General features: G+C 32.0%; 2 protein-coding genes across 2 annotated transcripts; one reads left to right on the top strand and one right to left on the bottom strand.

Moving 5' to 3' along the window:
* Window positions 1-1,612: 1,612 nt before the first annotated feature.
* On the top strand, window positions 1,613-10,027 carry LOC101505134 (protein POLLEN DEFECTIVE IN GUIDANCE 1). The gene is made up of 11 exons (XM_004501800.4): window positions 1,613-2,506; window positions 3,223-3,374; window positions 3,632-3,735; window positions 4,182-4,270; window positions 4,384-4,457; window positions 5,103-5,253; window positions 5,366-5,533; window positions 8,075-8,172; window positions 8,282-8,404; window positions 9,274-9,342; window positions 9,446-10,027. Exons 1-11 carry the CDS (start codon window positions 1,834-1,836, stop codon window positions 9,650-9,652), a joined length of 1,908 nt encoding a protein of 635 aa, XP_004501857.1. The 5' UTR covers window positions 1,613-1,833; the 3' UTR covers window positions 9,653-10,027.
* Window positions 10,028-10,706: 679 nt separating this feature from the next.
* Window positions 10,707-12,491, bottom strand: LOC101504821 (phenylacetaldehyde oxime monooxygenase CYP71AN24-like). Its single transcript, XM_004501799.4, has 2 exons — window positions 11,565-12,491; window positions 10,707-11,329 (listed from the first exon to the last, which is right to left on the bottom strand). Exons 1-2 carry the CDS (start codon window positions 12,489-12,491, stop codon window positions 10,712-10,714), a joined length of 1,545 nt encoding a protein of 514 aa, XP_004501856.3. The 3' UTR covers window positions 10,707-10,711.
* Between the last annotated feature and the right edge of the window lie 6,774 nt (window positions 12,492-19,265).

Below are 19,265 nucleotides of genomic sequence, written 5' to 3'. Positions count from 1 at the left end.
TTTTATATTTGGTGTATTATATTAAAGAAGGATTTTCTAACTTTAAATAATTAATTTAAAAATATTAAAAATAGTCAAACATTGTTGAACAATAATGACAACGTTTCATTACTAAATAAATTCAAATAGACCTAAAAAATATATTGATGAATGGGAAAAAAATTAAGTGATTATTTCAAAATCATGACCAAATGAGAGATTAAATTGATATAAATTAACAAAATCATGGATGAAATGGAGGATCTACTCCTTATATAAGTGTTGATGTGTGACTTGAGTAAAGAGAAAAAAATTATATATAAAAAACATCAACCATTTAAAATCGTCAAATCTATCTAATTATCATATTTCAATGAATGCATATTTATCCGATCCACTTAATTTTTGCAATATTATAATAAATTTTATACTTATAATAATAATAATAATAATAATAATAATAATAATTATGGTTTTTTATTTATTGTAAAAAATAGTTTTTATTATTCTAAAATCAATTTATTTATTATTTAAATTTTTTAAATATTAATAAAACTCTTTTTATATTATTTTAAATATAAATCGGTTTTTAAAATATTAAAAAGTTACAAAAGAATTATTGTTTTTAATTTTCTTTTAAATTTATTTAAAAATAGTTTTTATTGTTACTTTTAACTATATAATTAATTAATTAATTAATAATAAAATAATAAAGATGTTGATCGAAGGCGGCGCTCAGCCACCACGTTAGTCCGGCAGCGGCCACCAACCACCATTCTATTTAAATTAATAAATTATTATTTTTTAAAAATAATTAAAATTTTAATTCTATTTATTAATTAAAAAAAATCTGGTACCCAAACTTATTTTTTATTTTAATTAATTATCATGTATTCAAAATTTAACTTGTTAATATTTAGTAGTTCCTTTCTTTCCTTTTCTTTAAATTAGTTTAATGCACGGTTAATTTTTTGTTTCACATTTAACTTGTTTCGTTTTAGTTATTATTTTATCCGATATATAAAGTAAATACTTGATAAAAACTAAACTAAAAATATTAAATAGAAAATATTTATTGATTTTGAATGGAAAATAAAAAATATTTATTAGCTAAATTTAGTTTACATCTAAAAATATTTTACACAATTGAATGATCCGTTGTCATTTGTCACATTATTTAATGAATATGATAAATTATAAGTTTATAAACTCATTAAACGAGATGATAATATGCTATTAAACCTAATCAAATAAATAATATTATTATTAAACAATTATGTAAAATATTTTTAGACATTTGTGTATGCTAATAGTATAAAGTAATTTTCAATTACAGTCAATTATTTTTAAATATTCAATAATAATATTTTTATTTGTCTAAAATAAGTATTCAATGATGGATGAATTTAGTTAATGACAAACAGAGTTCAAGTTGTATGCTATCTTGCATAATTTTTGCTTAACTCTCAAATGAATTCAAGATTATTTTTTTTTACCTCTTTTCCATGTAAATTATAAGTTTAAAACAACGATAATAATTTTTGGTGCAATTTTTTTATCAATTAAATATAAATAAACATAATTAACGGTGAAAAACCATACTAATAAAAAAAACTACATGCAGAACAGTGAGTGGCATTAACTGGTAAGGGAAAAAAAGCAGTGGGATATGGGAAAGCGCGAATGAAAGCTGGGCTCGCAAATTCTGATTATCCTCATCTCACACAGTCTTCTAATAAGACGAAAATCAATCACCAAATGCCCCAACCAACCATAACTCAATTCTCCAATCACATGTAATAACCAAAACCCTTTTCTCAACGTTCATAGCCAATTTGGTAATCTCATCTTGCCATGGCGTTGAGAACCGCCGGCACAAAACTCTCCTTCGAGGTTCTCCGCCGAACTCCACTCGATGAAGAAGAAGTCTCTCTTTTACACCGTTCCAAATCCGATCTAACAACTCTACCCGATCGCAAGAAGCGCAAAAACCGAGCATCCAAGAGGAAAAAGAAGCTTCTCGATCCCGTAGATTCCGTCGCTAATTCCGACGATCCGCACCGGATTACTGAAGCTCCGCTCACAAACGGACGATCATGTAACGGTTTCGAGCTCCACGCTATGAGTTACTGCGCTACCGGAGGATGCGTCGTGTGCGAGGAAGCGACTGAAGCGAGCGTCTGTGCCGTTACTTCGGCGCCTGAGGGAGGTTCTGCGTTTCCGACGAGCGTGCGTGGTGGCGTAGAAGGGTTTAATTTCGGTGAATTGAGGCAGAGGAATGTGAATGGTGGAAGTACTGAGGATTTAGCTGCTTCGGTGGTTGGCGATGACGGTGGGATTGAGAAGGACAATTTTAGCGGTGGGATCGAGAAGGACAATTGTAGCGATGGGATTGGGAAGGAAGATTGTAGTGTTAAAGCGAGTCCGGTGGAGAAACCGATAAACGTATCTGAAAGGAGCGTCCTTACGAAATCGGAAACGGTTGAATCGGTGGAGTGGAAGCGGATCATGGCAGAAGATCCGAATTGTGAGTTCTTGCTCTGCATGCAACATTGCATTTCGTACTTTTTTGTAGCGATTTATCAGAAACTATCTCCACTGAATACATATTATGAAAATTGAACTTATAAATCAATATTTGATCAAACTGTTATTTGCAATTTGAAGGAAATTAAACTAATCAATTCTTGCTTAGCTTTCAAGAATTAGCTTCATAAATTTCTAATGGTTCAAAAAATTTTGCATTAATGCTAATCATGTTCCAAATGCCATTCATTAATTCTATGCTACTTTAATTATGGTAGAGTTCATATTAAATCCAAATTCAATTGTAGTTTGCAAGTCTGGCTTTTCTTTTGCTGTTCTAGTTCATGCCTGCATCCAACTAGCTACTTACCTAGATCTGCAGGTTTTTCTTATATTGCATGTTCTGCTTCAATTTTTATTTTTAATCTATGCTATGACCAAATTACACAGGCTTGGTGGCATGATAACTGACAGAATAATGCATGGCAGTGAAAAATAATGTGCGGTTTTGACATGGCTAAAATCCTTTGCCTGTTTTCTTATTACGCTCCTGCTGCTTATTTAGGAATCAATACTAGTAATATATGGTCTCTGACCTCTAGTTTGTTTATGCAAAGCAATTTTTTGTTCAACTCTCTTACTTGTCATTTTATTTTATGCATGCTGTATATGCTTTTTTGGCTTAATTAACCTAGTGGTGATGTGTTTTGATGTCAGATGTGTTCACAGTAGATAAGTCTCCTGTAGCATACTTCTTGGAGGAAATGTACAATGGAAATTCGTTACGGAGTACTACTACTCTTGGCAATGAAATAGAACGAGAGAGAGTTTATGACACTATCTTCCGCTTGCCATGGAGATGCGAATGGGTACAATTCCTTTTCCCAAATAAAAGGAAACATAAGCAAAAATGATTTCTGGTTCTATTCTTGTTATATCATCAACGGACCTCTTCTCTTTGTTTAGCTTCCTGTGCCTTTCCTCCACAATAATCAAAATAATTTAAAATGTTTAGGGGAAAAGAAGTAAAACTTAAACCTTCCACTTATGCATTATATTTGCATATTTTTATCAATGTATTCTGAATTTTGTATTTTGGTATCTTAAACATGGAATGCAATTGCAGCTTATAGATGTTGGCTTCTTTGTCTGCTTCGATTCATTTCTTTCATTATTAACTATTATGCCAACGAGGATCTTGATGACCATTTGGAGGATTCTTAAGACAAGGTTTGCCTCCTTTACTTAATTTTTCTTCCCTTGTAATAAAATGTTAGCTAGGCATAATGTGAGGATTTAGGGGATAGATTAATCTTACAACACCAGTTTCTTTAATTTAAACTTGTATTTAAGCTGTGTCCATTGAGTACAATCTTACTATGCTTTAGATGTCATTTTAAATCTCTAAATTATGAAACAAAGTGGTTTTCCTGGAACCATGGCATCCCAAATTATGCTGTTAGTTCAATCTATAAGACACAGGTTTAGTTGTTAATTTATACACAGACCGAGTTAGTTCATGATTCTCTGTTAGCTGACAAATCTCTTCTGAATACATGTTCTTGGGCTTTGATTTGTATTCCCTTATTCGGTTCAATTTGTGTTCTGTTTTAAATTTTGTGATAGTCTATCATGGTTTTTAGTGCTTCAATATGACCTAATCATGCTTGTGACAGACAGTTCAAGAGGCTCTCTACAATGGAATTGTCAGATTTTGGCTGTTTTGTTATTATGAGTTGCGGAGTGGTTCTTTTGCAGCGAACAGGTATAATGATTCTCTACTCCCCTTACTGTATGTTATATCAATCCTTTTGGTATTAGTCAAGTTTCATGATATACTAATTTGTTCCATTCCCTCTTTAAAACTTGCTTCCTCAGATATCAGCTTAATATATCATATGATCCGCGGTCAAGGAACAATAAAATTGTATGTGGTGTACAATGTTTTAGAGGTGAGCATAAATTAATTTGTTAATCTGGATTATGGGGAACTATTAGCTCTCCACATTGAAAAATTCAATCACCGTATATATTTATGTTATTATGAGTTTGTGCAAGCAAGATGTTGGAGTGACAAAGTAAGGGAATTTTTCAGAATATGGAAGAATAATTTTTTTTATTATATACGTAAATCATTAAACTGACATTTGATGAGATCAAAATTGGCTATATTTGAAATTATTAGTAATCATTATGTATCTCCAACTTTTTTATTTGTCATCACACCCATTTTAAGGCAGTAGCGCTGTTAGTTTTGATTTGATCATATAAAGTAGTGAAACCTGAAGTGGCAAAAAGAAAAAGGCCGAATTTTATTGCCTTAGGTGAGATTTGGGACAACCCAAAAGGGAAACTTAACAATAGGGGCAGGATGGATGGTTGATATAAATGATTTATGATTGTATTTCCATATCGGTATTCAGTAGTCTTTTGGTGTTCGAAAGCTCAGTTCACAAGTACTGAAATTGTAATCTAAGCAACCAGAGATTTTACTTTTGGTTACCTACTTTCTGTTAATTCCATAAATGTCAAAAATCACAATATCCATAGTGAAATTTATATTGTGTGCTTGTGACTGATATTTGAAGTTCTTGCAGATATTTGATAAATTGTGCCAAAGTTTTAATGGGGATGTGTTGCAAACATCATTTCATTCTGCTGAAGGACTAGCAAGTTGCCCTCCAGAAAATATGAGATTCTGGCTTTGGAAATTTGTTTGTGACCAAGCTTTAGCTGTGGTAGCTTCAAATATCCTTTCTCATTGGGATGACTTTTCCACGGTTGTTTGGTTTTGGATAACTATTTTCTTCTGTTAAGACAAGAAAAAACTATAGGCTTGTGATTCCTTAACCAGTCTTACTTGTTCATTCTTTTATTTTATTAGCTCAGGCAATCACATTATCAACCTGTATAGTTTCTCACAACAACGCATTGTTAGCTTTGCTGGTGTCAAATAATTTTGCTGAGATTAAAAGCAATGTGTTTAAGCGATACAGCAAGGATAATGTTCACAGTTTGGTTTACTTTGGTAAGTTATCTTTCCCATTGCAGCTTATTTGGCCTTTTTTTTTTTTACTTCTACATTCCAACATGCAAAACACCTTCATGTAATTTGTCATGTCCTCATTGTCATAATGCTATATGAGCTAGTCTTGTCAATATATTTTTTTAAAGATGATATGCCTTTCTTTAGGCAAAATACACATGCAGTCTTTTAAGTTTGACTTTTTTTGGGATTGATCATTTAAGTTTTTTTCTTTCCATATTGGTCCTTTAAGTCTTGAAACATGCACAACTTCGTCCTTTTTATGGATTTTTGTTTAACTTTGTTAGAAAAACGCCCTCTTGGATGTTAGATGTTGATGTGTTCATAATGATGATGAGGTGGCAATTCCAAATAAGCTTATAATTAAAAATTGTTTTTTATAAAAATAAAAACCTCCAAGTTAAATTGTCTTTTCCTTTGTTTTTTCGTACATTACCAAATATAATAATAATAATTAGGGTTCTTCAAACCAAAAAATACAAACCCGGAAATTAAAACCAAATGGAAAAAACACTCTGCTAATGCTATAAATGGAGAAAACCCAGCAATGAATCAGTAGTTTTGAGAATAGCATCTTCTTCAACAATGTCAAACAAAAGTTCTCAGGTTTGAGGCCTTTATGCATAATCCCAAGAGAATGACAAGCCTCAAATTCGACACACACCCATTTCTGCTCATAAACCCCTCAATTGCCAACGCCTTATCAATCCTACCCATTGTACAAAACCCTCTAATCAAAGCATTATAAACCAAACGATTAACCTTAGGCTCCCACCATTGATGACACCAACAACAAGTTTATATGCCAAATAGACATTGCCACATCTGCACAACCCAACAACAAGCACAACACATGCTTAAAATCAAGCTTCAACCCTCTCTCAATCAAACCAAAAGCAATCTCATCAAACCTTTTGGACTTACACAAGGTGTTGACGATAACGGTGTAGCTAAACAACATTGGGCTCTCTTCCTTTCAAAGGCATGGTGAAGTGGATGAAGTTAATGGGTTTTTTTCTGGGTTTGAGGATCCTGAAAATTTTAATTTGAGATTTTTTATCAATAAAAATTAATTAATTTAAAATATAATTTGCTGATTTGGGCTCGCCACCTCTATACCATTATGGACATGTCAGCATCTAACAGCCACATGGACGTTTTTTAATTGAGTTATATGGAAATTCAAAAAAGGACCATGTCCTACACATTTTGAAGCTTAAAGGATCAACATAGGAAAAAATATTAAAGGACCAATTAGGAAACAAGTCAAACTAAAAGGACCACAGCCCTTTCTTTATTAATGATGTAAGCGAAGTAAAGTTCTTTATGTTTGTACCTCAACACTTGTGCATTTTTTCTGAATGCTATTATTTGAGTTTAGTGAGTTAGTGCCTAGGTTTTGTTTTTTTCCTTCTTTGATGCCTTACTCCTGTGCCGTGTAAGTAGGATCTGGTAAACCTTTTGCATTAAATTGTCTGCCTCCATTTATTTTTGTTTATAATTCTAAGAGCATGTTTAAGTGGAGTCAACTTTTGTGGAATCAGAAAGGGAATGCAAAGTCTTTTAATGGAAATGACAAATTTATTCCAATGTGACAGATACTTAGGAATAGAACTGTATTGTATTCTATATAATTTTTATGGGTGGTCATGCAATAACTATAATTATAAATAATGAAGATATATTTGGAAAAGCGTTTGTTTATTCCAGGTTACTCTAGGATTGGGTTTGTCTTTCATACAATCAAAACTTATAATCGAGTTTTTCTTTCCGTCGTAACAAACATGCTTGTGCAGAATTTATTTGTCTTCTACTTCTGTATGTTGGGGATGATACAAATGAAATGAATGGTCCTTTAGTTTGAAATGAATGTCCCCGAGGTGTCAGTTTAGTGGTAAGAGTTTGACATTGTAACCTCAAGGGACAAGGTTCAAATCCTATATGGGACAGTTATAAAATGGCCATTAGTGCCACCGTTATTAATAATCATTTTCCCTTCCCCAATTTTTTGTTTTGTAAAAAAAAAGTTTGAATTTAGTTAAGGTTTGACATTTGTTTTGCTATCAATATATAGATATAATAAAACTCAACTTTTATTATATGATATAACTAACAGCTTTGAAATTATACATACACATAAAGAAGTGTTTAAAATATGATATAACTAAAACTCACTTGTAATGTATTTTTTAAATATAGTATTGAAGTTCATCAATTCAGGCATCCTATTGGTCACAGTCACACTCAAATTGTTTATAACTTTTTAGATATTGGTTAGCTACTTTTTTTAGTAAAATTTATTTGCAGAAGTACCGATAATGTAAACTTCATACATTGAAATTGCATCTAATATTAAACGCACATGCACGCACCAAGTCAAATTTGTTTTTTTTATTGAAATGGGCTAAATGAGCATGTGTTCAATAAGATGTTTGTTCTGCATTTGTCATTTACATTAGTTTTTTTCATTTGGTCTCGTCAGTTGTTAATTTATTTTTTCCCATTACTTATGGTGACAAGCAGATTCTGTGGAGAGATTTCATATTTCAGCATTTATCTTATTTGTTTTGGCTCAAAATATTCTCGAGGCAGAGGGTCCGTGGTTTGAAAGCTTTCTCACTGTAAGATTTGGAAATATTTTTGCTCCTACGATTTATTGAAGAAGTTTAATTTATCATGTGGAATCAATGGATTTTGCCTTGCTCCTAACACATATTTTATATGGTGCAGAATATCCTCTTGGTTTATGTATGTGAAATGACTATTGATATTATCAAGCATTCATTCATTGCTAAATTCAATGACATTAAGCCCATTGCATACTCTGAGTTCCTTGAAGACCTATGTAAACAGGTATTTCTTCTTATTCTTATGTGGATATTGTTAATGCAATATGATTGGTTGTTTATTATTTGGAAGGTATATTCTATATACAGCTGGAACGAACCACTTTGATAAGATAATGTTGTATCTTCATTCAAATTGTTTATTTTAGCTGAAAAGTTGAGTGGATTTTTTAGCAACACACCTGAACGCACCAAGATCCTCCATGAATATATTTCAAATGCCTTTTGCAGTTATTTGCCACAATATTTTTAATGAGAAGAAAGTTTATGGTTCAGTTTTCTAAATTAAATAAATCTGGTATTTTTTCCGATTTTTCAATTGTCTTGGATAACACTTTCCCTTTTTTTTTTCTTTCCCGCTCATGTAGTTTATTTCTGTTGAAGTTGTGGGATTTTAGAGAAAAGAAGGAGAGAAAATAATAAGGGTTTGAATATTATTGATAATAGTTTAATGCTGACTTGATTACAATAGACTCAATACTAATCTCTATTTATAGAGAAACATAGACTAAATCCTAAATTAGGAATAAATCATAATAATAAAGAGAGATATTCTAAGATTCTCTATGATTATAAATTGATCATAGAAAATAACACAAGATACTCTAATATAATATAAAAGATATTATAAGATATTTTCTAATATTCTAACAATTTCCATAGTGTTAACAAGTGAAGAACTATATTATGCATTAGTGCAAAGAAGTGTACTGTGTCGAAACAAAAAGATGGTATTTTGTTGACACCTGAGAAAGCTACTGTTAGTGTGTTAAGAATTATGTATTTCTGGATCTTTATAAGTATGACATGAACATTGCATTAACCTTTTTGTGTGTTAAGAATATACGTCTGACCTTGAATGTTCACTTTATGTAGACTCTAAATTTGCAAACTGAGGGTGTAAAGAAAAACCTAACCTTTGTCCCCCTTGCTCCGGCGTGTGTGGTAAGCATAAATGAGTTTTAGATATGTTTATTTAGTTTTTCTGGTTTTTTGGCATCCGATTAAATGTCTGTATATACTGTTTCCTTTTATTACTTGTTCTTAGGTTATTCGAGTGCTAACCCCAGTATTTGCTGCAAACATTCCTCAAAATCCTCTTCCGTGGAGAATTTTCTGGATTCTGCTTTTTTTAGCAATGACCTATGTTATGCTCACAAGCCTCAAGGTTCTCATGGGCATGGGCCTACAGAAACATGCCACTTGGTATATTAATCGTTGCCGAAAGAGGAAGCACCACCTTCATGCAGATTAGTTTATGAGGCCAAGTATTGCTGTCATGTGTTAGTGTGCTTTGCTGCCTAAGGAATCCTCCACTTTTGCCCAAAGAACGTATACATGCCTGGAGATTTTTCTGAAATGCCTCAACTCTCGAATCATCATTAGTGAATGGCACATATGAGAACAACTTTATATAGGCCTGTTGGTTTATACTTGAAGGCAAGCCTCGAGATGGTTTCTCCTTCCAATTTTGATAGCAAGATATAGTTTGATGATTATACAATAAGAATAGAAATTTATAGGCTGCATAGTTGTCATGGGTTGTAAGCCCTTCCCAGTCTATTATACTTGAAAAGAACACATCATATTTTTCATTTTATTGAAAAAAATACTTCCCATTCTCCTTAAATCCTGTTGGTCCGAAATCATTATTGCCATGCAAGTTGTGTTGGTTCCATCAGGGCCCAACGGGTTCCAATAGAGAAAGATAAATGCATGAAAACGAATACTAATTGCCATTGTAGAGTGATTCAAATCACAGTCCTTTTCTCTAGGCGCTGGTGTGTCCTGAAGCGATTTAATGGAGAGAAATGAAGAGAAAAGTTGACTTAGATGTATCCAAGAAAAGCTCTGCTTGTAAGGTACGTTTAATTGTGTTATGTTCCCTTCTACCTCTATGTTCCCTTCTACCTCTATTTTATTCGTCCGTGATGGGAACCACGTTCTCATCAGTCCGTGTAGTGTCTGAAAACGGGCAAAATGAAGAAAACGCTTGAGACAGCCCAACTTGCTTGCTTGACTGTGAAACTGAAAGCCACTAACCACATTTTTTGAAATTTATTTGCATAAAACTTGTTCACTACAAGTTACATTACAAAAGCAATAAAACAAAATAAGCTATGATGATCAGTGTTTAGAGATGAGCACCTTTACTGTTTCTTATTTTTTACTATAGATGGATAAGTATAAAAAGAAGTGTGAAATTATTCTTAGAATTGTTGTATGGTATTGGTTGAAGGCACAAAAGATCTTTTTTGTTGATCTTATTTTTCACTATAGATGGACAAGTATAAAAAGAAGTGTGAAATTATTCTTAGAAATTGCTGTATCGTATTGGTTGGAGGCACAAAGGATCTTTTTTGTTGACAGTGAGCCCAAATCTCTCAGTCATGTCTATGTCTTGAAGAGATGCACCATTTGTAGGTAGCTTCCAATCAAACCAATACAAAAGATTAGCAACCGTGTACTCGGAGGAAGCTAGACCAAACGCAATACCTGGGCATTTTCTTCTCCCAGAACCAAACGGGATAAATTGAAAGTCTTGACCATTGAAATTAACCTTGCTGTTTTCAAATCTCTCAGGTAGAAACTCTTCTGGCCTTTCCCAAAATTCAGGGTCCCTCTGGATTGCCCACGCGTTAACATATACCATTGTTTTATCAGGAATATCATAACCCCCGAGTTTAACACTAGATGTTGTTTTTCTAGGAGCCAAAAGAGGAGCAGCTGGATGTAGCCTCAAAGTTTCTTTGATTACACATTTCATGTAGTCCATTTGGTTGACATCACTCTCCTCTATTTTTGATTTATTCCCTACAACCCTTCTTACCTCCTCCTGTGCTTTCTTCATTATGCCTGGATTTTTTACAAGCTCTGCCATAGCCCATTCTACTGTTGTTGAAGTTGTGTCACTTCCTCCTAAAAACATGTCCTGAAATTATGGAAACAGAAAACAGATTATAATGCTTATTAGCCATTGCCAATCAACTCATGCTAATATAAAAACAACTTCTGATGTTTTATAAATTAGGCACTTAATATATTTTGAGCTTTTAATTAGTTGAGATTACATAAACCAATATTTTTTAATTGCTTTTGCAACATATTTGAATAGAAATGGTGATGAATTTGTTTTTCCATGGGGATAAAGGGATAGAAAGAAAGACCATTAAGAGTGCTTTTAAGTCATTTTGTGTGAGCTCGAAGTCTGAAAGACCATCATCCTGAAGTTGAAGTAGAATATCTAGGAAATCTTTCTTGTTGCGGTCCCTCCTAGCCATCTTATGTTCCACAATCATACTATCAAAGAAATCATTCATTTGTTCAAAAGTGACCTTAATTTTTTTAATTTGGCCAGTGAGAACATCAATCCAACCCAACAAAGGAAACAAATCTCTCATACTAAAATCTGAAATTTGAGCCATTATCTCCCTCCCAGCCTCTCCAAAATGGCAACCATCATATTTCCTTCCAAATATACACCTAAAGATTATGTTGTTTGCTGTTGCAATCAGCATCTCACTAAGGTTCACACAGCAATCATTTCTCAAATTCACCGCTTTATGTATCTTATCAATCAATGCCTCAGCTTCCTCTTCTCTAATAAACTGCACTGACTGCACCCGTTTCTGACTCAACAATTCAATCACACACAGTTTCTTTTTCTGTCTCCATGTATCACCATAAGATGCAAAAGCAATGTCTTTACATCCATATAGTAGGGCTTTTGATGATGTCAAACATGGTCGGCTCGCAAAAACCATGTCATGTGTTTGCATGACTTTTTTTGCCATATCTACTGAGGAAACCACCAACACACGAAGCTGACCAAGCTGCAACAGCATTAAAGGACCATATTTTTGTGACAGGGATTGAAAAGAGCGATGAGGAAGTGTTCCTAGTTGAAGGTAGTTTCCAATTATTGGCAATCTAGGTGGGGATGGAGGTAGATTAAGTTTGTTTCTTCTTGTAAACTTGAACACAAACAGCATGCTGATAAAGAATGAAAGAAACATGTAAAGGGTGGAATTTAGGTCGTGTGGAACTTGCTTTAGAAATGATGGTAGATGTGGAAACATTTTTCCTTCCAGCATGTTGATTGACATGCACAAAATATCTATGTTTTTTCTTCTTTTTCTTTGATGTACTATGTTGTTGGTTGGTCATGTGTGTTTAAATACTGAGAAACCTCGTACTATATGAAGCTACAAAAAAGGGATACGTGTTGCATTTAGGTGGTGGTGGTGGTAGTTGTGGCACCATTCTTCTGATCGCACCCATAAAACACCAAATTGTCATACTTGATGATTGTTACGGCTCTAAAGTTCCAAAGGATTATAATTTATCAATGTTGCGGTTTTGCATCATGGAGAATCTAAGAAGAATGATATATTCTCGATCATACAAAGGAAAATAAGATTTAGAAAGAGCAGCCGTTTTAAATCGGTGTATCGGCAGATTTCGCCCATATCAATCCATCTTAGTTTTTTAAAAGATATCTATACCTATAATAAATAGATAGATTTTGTGTAGCCTATTTTTCTATTAAAAATATTCTTATAGTTTTTAACAAATAGTAATCACTATTCTGAAAAAAAAATCATCAATGAATAATAGAAAGAAAAAAAACGTCAATGCTAGTAACAATATATTTCTTTTGTTAGCCCAAAACTTTAAATTAGGGAGATATATCTTCTTTCTTTACATCAACTTCAAAAAAGGTCCATTAAATTTATGTATAATATACATATCTAATTTTTGGAAAATAAATTTCAATAATATATTTGATTTGAGACAAAAATTTACATTAAATTTCTACAACAATTTATTAGATGATTAATACAGTCCAAATACATAATTAATTATGTGCAATATATGGTTAACAAATACAAAGATGTACTTACAATTCATTAATTATTTACAAAAACACAATTTTAAATGTCGTTAAATACAACTTTTTTATATAAACATTTGAACACAAATAAATATCAAGTATATTTGAACATCTAAAAGTTAGATATAATTTTAACGCAATATTTTTGAATTCTAAAAGTTGTGACTTTTCGTGAATTTGACATTCAAAATGTATAGATGTTTCATCCATGTTTGAGTTATCTTTGTTCATGATTAAACATATCTCCGGTTTGAAATAATTGATGAGTGTAATAAAGGAGCACAAAAATGCTTCCATTTTTATCCTTTTCGATTATTCTTTTCTTCTTTAGTGCACAATTGTAAGAGGAAAAAAAACTTCAACGATATTTTTCGCTCTTCTGATCCTCATTGAAAATAAATAGAATATAAAAATAAAATTTGTAAAAATTAAAATTAAAAAAACAAAACTGTACCGGATATTTCAGGATGAAATGAAATTTTCGGGAGTTTTAACCAGAAATTTGAAATTTCTGATAGTTATTTTTCAATACTGAAAATTTCAAATGAAATTTCGAGGAGATTCAATCAAAAATTTGAAATCTCCGATATTGAGAAATAACTACCGGAAACTTCAAATTTTCGACTGAAACTCATGAAAAATTCAAAAATTAAATTTTTATTATTGAAAAATAATTCAATTAAATTAAATTTCGATTGAAATTTCATGAATATTAGTATTTATATTGCAATAGATTTTAGGCACATGAACTCCAAGATCATGTTTGAATCCGTCAATTCTCATGTATCACAATGATATATGAGGTTTATCATATCCTCTCAATTTCTTGATATAGGCAAAAAATCATATCAAGCTCGCATTCGAGTCTTTCAATTCTCGTGTATATCATCAGAGATTTTATAGTAAGAATAATTTCATAATGCAATCTACTTTAGGGTCATCAACCATAAACTCACATTTTGGTCTGTCAATTCTTATACATATCCATTGAGTTTCACAATATAAATACAAGATTTATATAGCAATAGATTTTAGGGACATGAACCATAAGATCATGTTTGAATCTGTCAATTCTCATGTATCACATTGGTATATAAGGTTTATCATATTCTCTCAATTTCTTGATATGGGGAAAAAATCATATCAAGCTCGCATTCATATTGCTATTTAGTTTAGGGACGTCAAGCTCACATTCGAGTCTGTCAATTCTCATAAATATAATCCGAGATTTTACAGTATAAATTATTTCATAATGCAATATAATTTAGGGTCGTCAACCATAAACTCACATTTTGGTCCGTCAATTCTTATACACATCCATTGAGTTTCACAATATAAATACAAGATTTATATTGCAAAAGATTTTAGGGACATGAACTCAAAAATCATGTTTGAATCCAGCAATTCTCAGGTATCACATTGGTATATGTGGTTTATCATATCCTCCCAATTTCTTGATATAGGAAAAAAATCATATCAAGCTCGCATTCATATTCTTATTTAGTTTAGGGACATCAAGCTCGCATTCGAGTCTGTGAATTCTCATGTATATCATCCGAGATATTACAGTATGAATAATTTCATAATGCAATCTACTTTAGGGTCGTCAACCATAAACTCACATTTTGGTCCGTCAATTCTTATTCACATCCATCAAGTTTCACTATATAAATACAACATTTATATTGCAATAGATTTTAGGGACATGAACTCAAATATCATGTTTGAATCCGTCAATTCTCATGTATCACATTGGTATATGAGGTTTATCATATCCTCCCAATTTCTTGATATGGGCCAAAAATCATATCAAGCTCGCATTCGAGTCTTTTAATTCTCGTGTATATCATCTGAGATTTTACAGTATGAATAATTTTATAATGCAATCTACTTTAGGGTCGTCAACCATAAACTCACATTTTGGTCCGTCAATTCTTATACACACCCATTGAGTTTCAAAATATAAATACAAGATTTATATTGCAATAGATTTTAGGGACATGAACTCAAAGATCATGTTTGAATCCGTCAATTCGCATGCATCACTTTGATATATGAGGTTTATCATATCCTCCCAATTTCTTGGTATAGGCAAAAAATCATATCAAGCTCGCATTCGAGTCTTTCAATTGTCGTGTATATCATCCGAGATTTTACAGTATGAATAATTTCATAATGCAATCTACTTTAGAGTCGTCAACCATAAACTCACATTTTGGTCCCTCAATTTTCATACACATCCATCGAGTTTCACAATATAAATACAAGGTTTATATTGCAATAGATTTTAGGAACCTAAACTCAAAGATCATGTTTGAATCCGTCAATTCTCATGCATCACATTGGTATATGAGGTTTATCATATCCTCTCAATTTCTTGATATGGGCAAAAAATCATATCAAGCTCGCTTTCATATTGCTATTTATTTTAGGGACATCAAGCTCGCATTCGAGTCTATCAATTCTCATATATGTCATCCGAGATTTAACAGTATAAATAATTTCATAATGCAATCTACTTTAGGATCGTCAACCATAAACTCACATTTTGGTCCGTCAATTCTTATACACATCCATTGAGTTTCACGATATAAATACAAGATTTATTTTTGCTATAGATTTTAGGGACATGAACTCAAATATCATGTTTGAATCCGTCCATTCTCATGTATCACATTGGTATATGAGTTTTATCATATCCTCCAAATTTCTTGATATGGGCAAAAAATCATATCAAGCTCGCATTCGAGTCTTGCAATTCTCGTGTATATCATCCGAGATTTTACGGTATGAATAATTTTATAATGCAATCTACTTTAGGTTCTTCAACCATAAACTCACATTTTGGTCCGTCAATTCTTATACACACTCAATGAGTTTCACAATATAAATACAAGATTTATATTGCAATAGATTTTAGGGACATGAAATCAAAGATCATGTTTGAATCCGTCAATTCGCATGTATCACATTGATATATGAGGTTTATCATATCCTCCTAATTTCTTGATATAGGCATAAGATCATATCAAGCTCGCATTAGAGTCTTTCAATTCTCGTGTATATCATCCGAGATTTTACAGTATGAATAATTTCATAATGCAATCTACTTTAGAGTCGTCAACCATAAATTCACATTTTCGTCTCCCAATTCTCAAACACATCCATTGAGTTTCACAATATAAATACAAGATTTATATTTCAATAGATTTAGGGGCCTAAACTCAAAGATCATGTTTAAATCCGTCAATTCTCATGTATCATATTGGTATGTGATGTTTGTGACACCCTAAACCCCAAAATAATATATATATTAATTTATATTATATTTCTATAAAATTAGCAGTAGATAAATAAAAATATATTTACAAGAAAATAAAAACTTTTATTTTTAACTTAGGATATCATGTTTCTCAAAAATCAAAAATAACATTTTAAACTTATTTTCTCTATCAAAATAGTGTAATCTCAATAGGCTTTATTTAAGTATTATTACTTGATTTAATTTAAAAACTTACTAGTACTTATTAGATATTCATACAAAAATTCGTTTCAAATTAAAAAGTAAAACTCAATTTAAGTCCTTATTCCCGGTATCACCTATCAGAGCGTGGTTCCTCCCAAACTTGAACTTCAAGATTCATTAACCTGTAATAACTGCGATTTCGCAAACGCAGGGCCAGACCAGTCAAACACAAACAACGAAAGAGGTGAGTTTCGAAATCATGTTAATAGTATAATATAAGTAAGAAGAACACGCAACAATCATAATAGGCCGTATCATAATCACATTACGATATATCAAAATATTTAAGTAATTGTATCATATTATAACATCAAATTCACTCAAGTAAAATGATCATCTCCTTATAATATGCATCAAATAATCTAAGAGTAATTATTATTACTTTTAAAACACATCAATCACAATGAAACAATCACAAGGAAATGCAATGATATGCATGAGCTTAGACTCTACTTCACAATGTGGTACCATTCTAACTCTGAAGTACTTGGTTAGGAGGCTTGATACTATGCCACCATCCCAGTGGACGGACAATTCAAATTGGTCATCTCCTCATAGATCCCCTCAACTCAACCCGAGACACATATACGTGACAGTCGAGGTAAGCGTGTGTTGTGTGGCAGCTCCCAACATTTTGAGTGCTACCTCCAAGTCACCTAGGAATTCCCCACCCGAATACCTCCAAGGTCTAACAATCTTGCCTTAAGACTCGACAAAAGACCGCCACCCCGAGACACATATACGTGACAGTCGAGGTAAACGTGTGTTGCGTGGTAGCTCCCGACATTTGGAGTGCTACCTCCAAGTCACCTAGGAATTCCCCACCCGAATACCTCCAAGGTCTAACAATCTTGCCTAAAGACTCGACAAAAGCCCGCCACGATCAGGCTCATTCAGTTGTACTTCCCCGGAATCACTAGGCTTGTCAGGCCCTACCTATATGATGACAAAATAATCTCCACTTCACAAATTCACAATATTTATTTTCTCCCCTCGTTGGTATATGATACTCCATTAATACCGTCATCTGAGACATAAATTGAAATCACAATATTCTCATCACAATTTATAACATGACTATAATTAATCACACATCATCAACATTGTCACATAAACTCATCACAAATTTATAGAATCACTATCATCAATCATACAGCAACACATATATTCATCACAAATTTATCACATCACCATTATTAATCATACATTATCATCATTACATATAATTATCACAACACATCTATTTTTATTATAACATCATTTAAATTCATCTAATCAAACATATGCATAAAATTAATTCAACAATCAATATCACAATAATATCACACACCACACATTTAAAGAAATTAAATCAAATATCACAATAATATCAAATGCCACACATTTAACGAAATTAAATCAATCAACACCCTACAAATATTTCTATTCTATATTTTAATCTCACAATTTCCATATTTTCACATTAATTAATTTATCCCTCAAAGGGCTACTGCCATACGTAGCGAGCCCCAGATGAATCGTTGGGAAATATGGTTTTCCCGTTCATCTCACAATATATTACACTCATGAATTCAAACGCTCTCTCACCCCTTACCTTATTTTGACTCTTTCACACGCGACTACGATTCCACGAGCAAACAACCTTTGTTCATTGACTCTTTGTTTTTCAATCGATCATAAATCAGAAAACAAATCAGTGGATAAAATAACCATTTTTCACACGATCGTTTTGGCGTTGGTTTCACTCAAATCGGACTTACGGTGAAGAAGAACGATTCAAACTAAGTAATTTAACAAGCGGAGAAGTCGGGGATTTTAGAGAGAAATTTGGATGGTTAAAAATTTGAGGAAGTATGTTTATTTGACTACCTAAATGAATAAAACGACATACTGAAATTTGGACGAGAACGGAGAAACTTTTCATGAACAATTATCGATCGTCGGTGTCAATCTATAGGTTGTTGTTGTGTTTCTCTTTGGTTTTACGGCTACTGCAGCTCCTTTCTTATTTTTATTTTATTAACGTAATTAGGGTTAACATAAATGCGTCAACCCCATTTGTCCCTTATTTAATATATGTTTTACTATTATTATTTTTTTAAAACAAAATTAATTGTTACTTAATCTCATTCTTTTTAATACTCTTCCAAACATCATTAAATTTTCAAAACATTACTAATATTTCATAGTTAATATATGTTAAATTAGAGTAATTAAAATAATCAATATAAAAAACATATTACTAATTATTAAAACTCTCACATTCAAAATAATATCTACAATTATACTTATTTCTCAAAATACTCACATTATAATAATATCATCATATTAGAAATTAGTCAAAATTATAAAATAAATAAATATTACACCAACATTTATATTAAATTACTAAATCATAATAAATATATATAAAATCACAATGTCATAAAAAAGTATATAAAAATAAAA

This window comes from Cicer arietinum, chromosome 5 (genome assembly GCF_000331145.2).
Source record: "Cicer arietinum cultivar CDC Frontier isolate Library 1 chromosome 5, Cicar.CDCFrontier_v2.0, whole genome shotgun sequence".
Taxonomy (NCBI): domain Eukaryota; kingdom Viridiplantae; phylum Streptophyta; class Magnoliopsida; order Fabales; family Fabaceae; genus Cicer; species Cicer arietinum.
The sequence above is the reverse complement of the archived record's forward strand: the minus strand, read 5'-3'. Positions and strand labels throughout refer to the sequence as shown.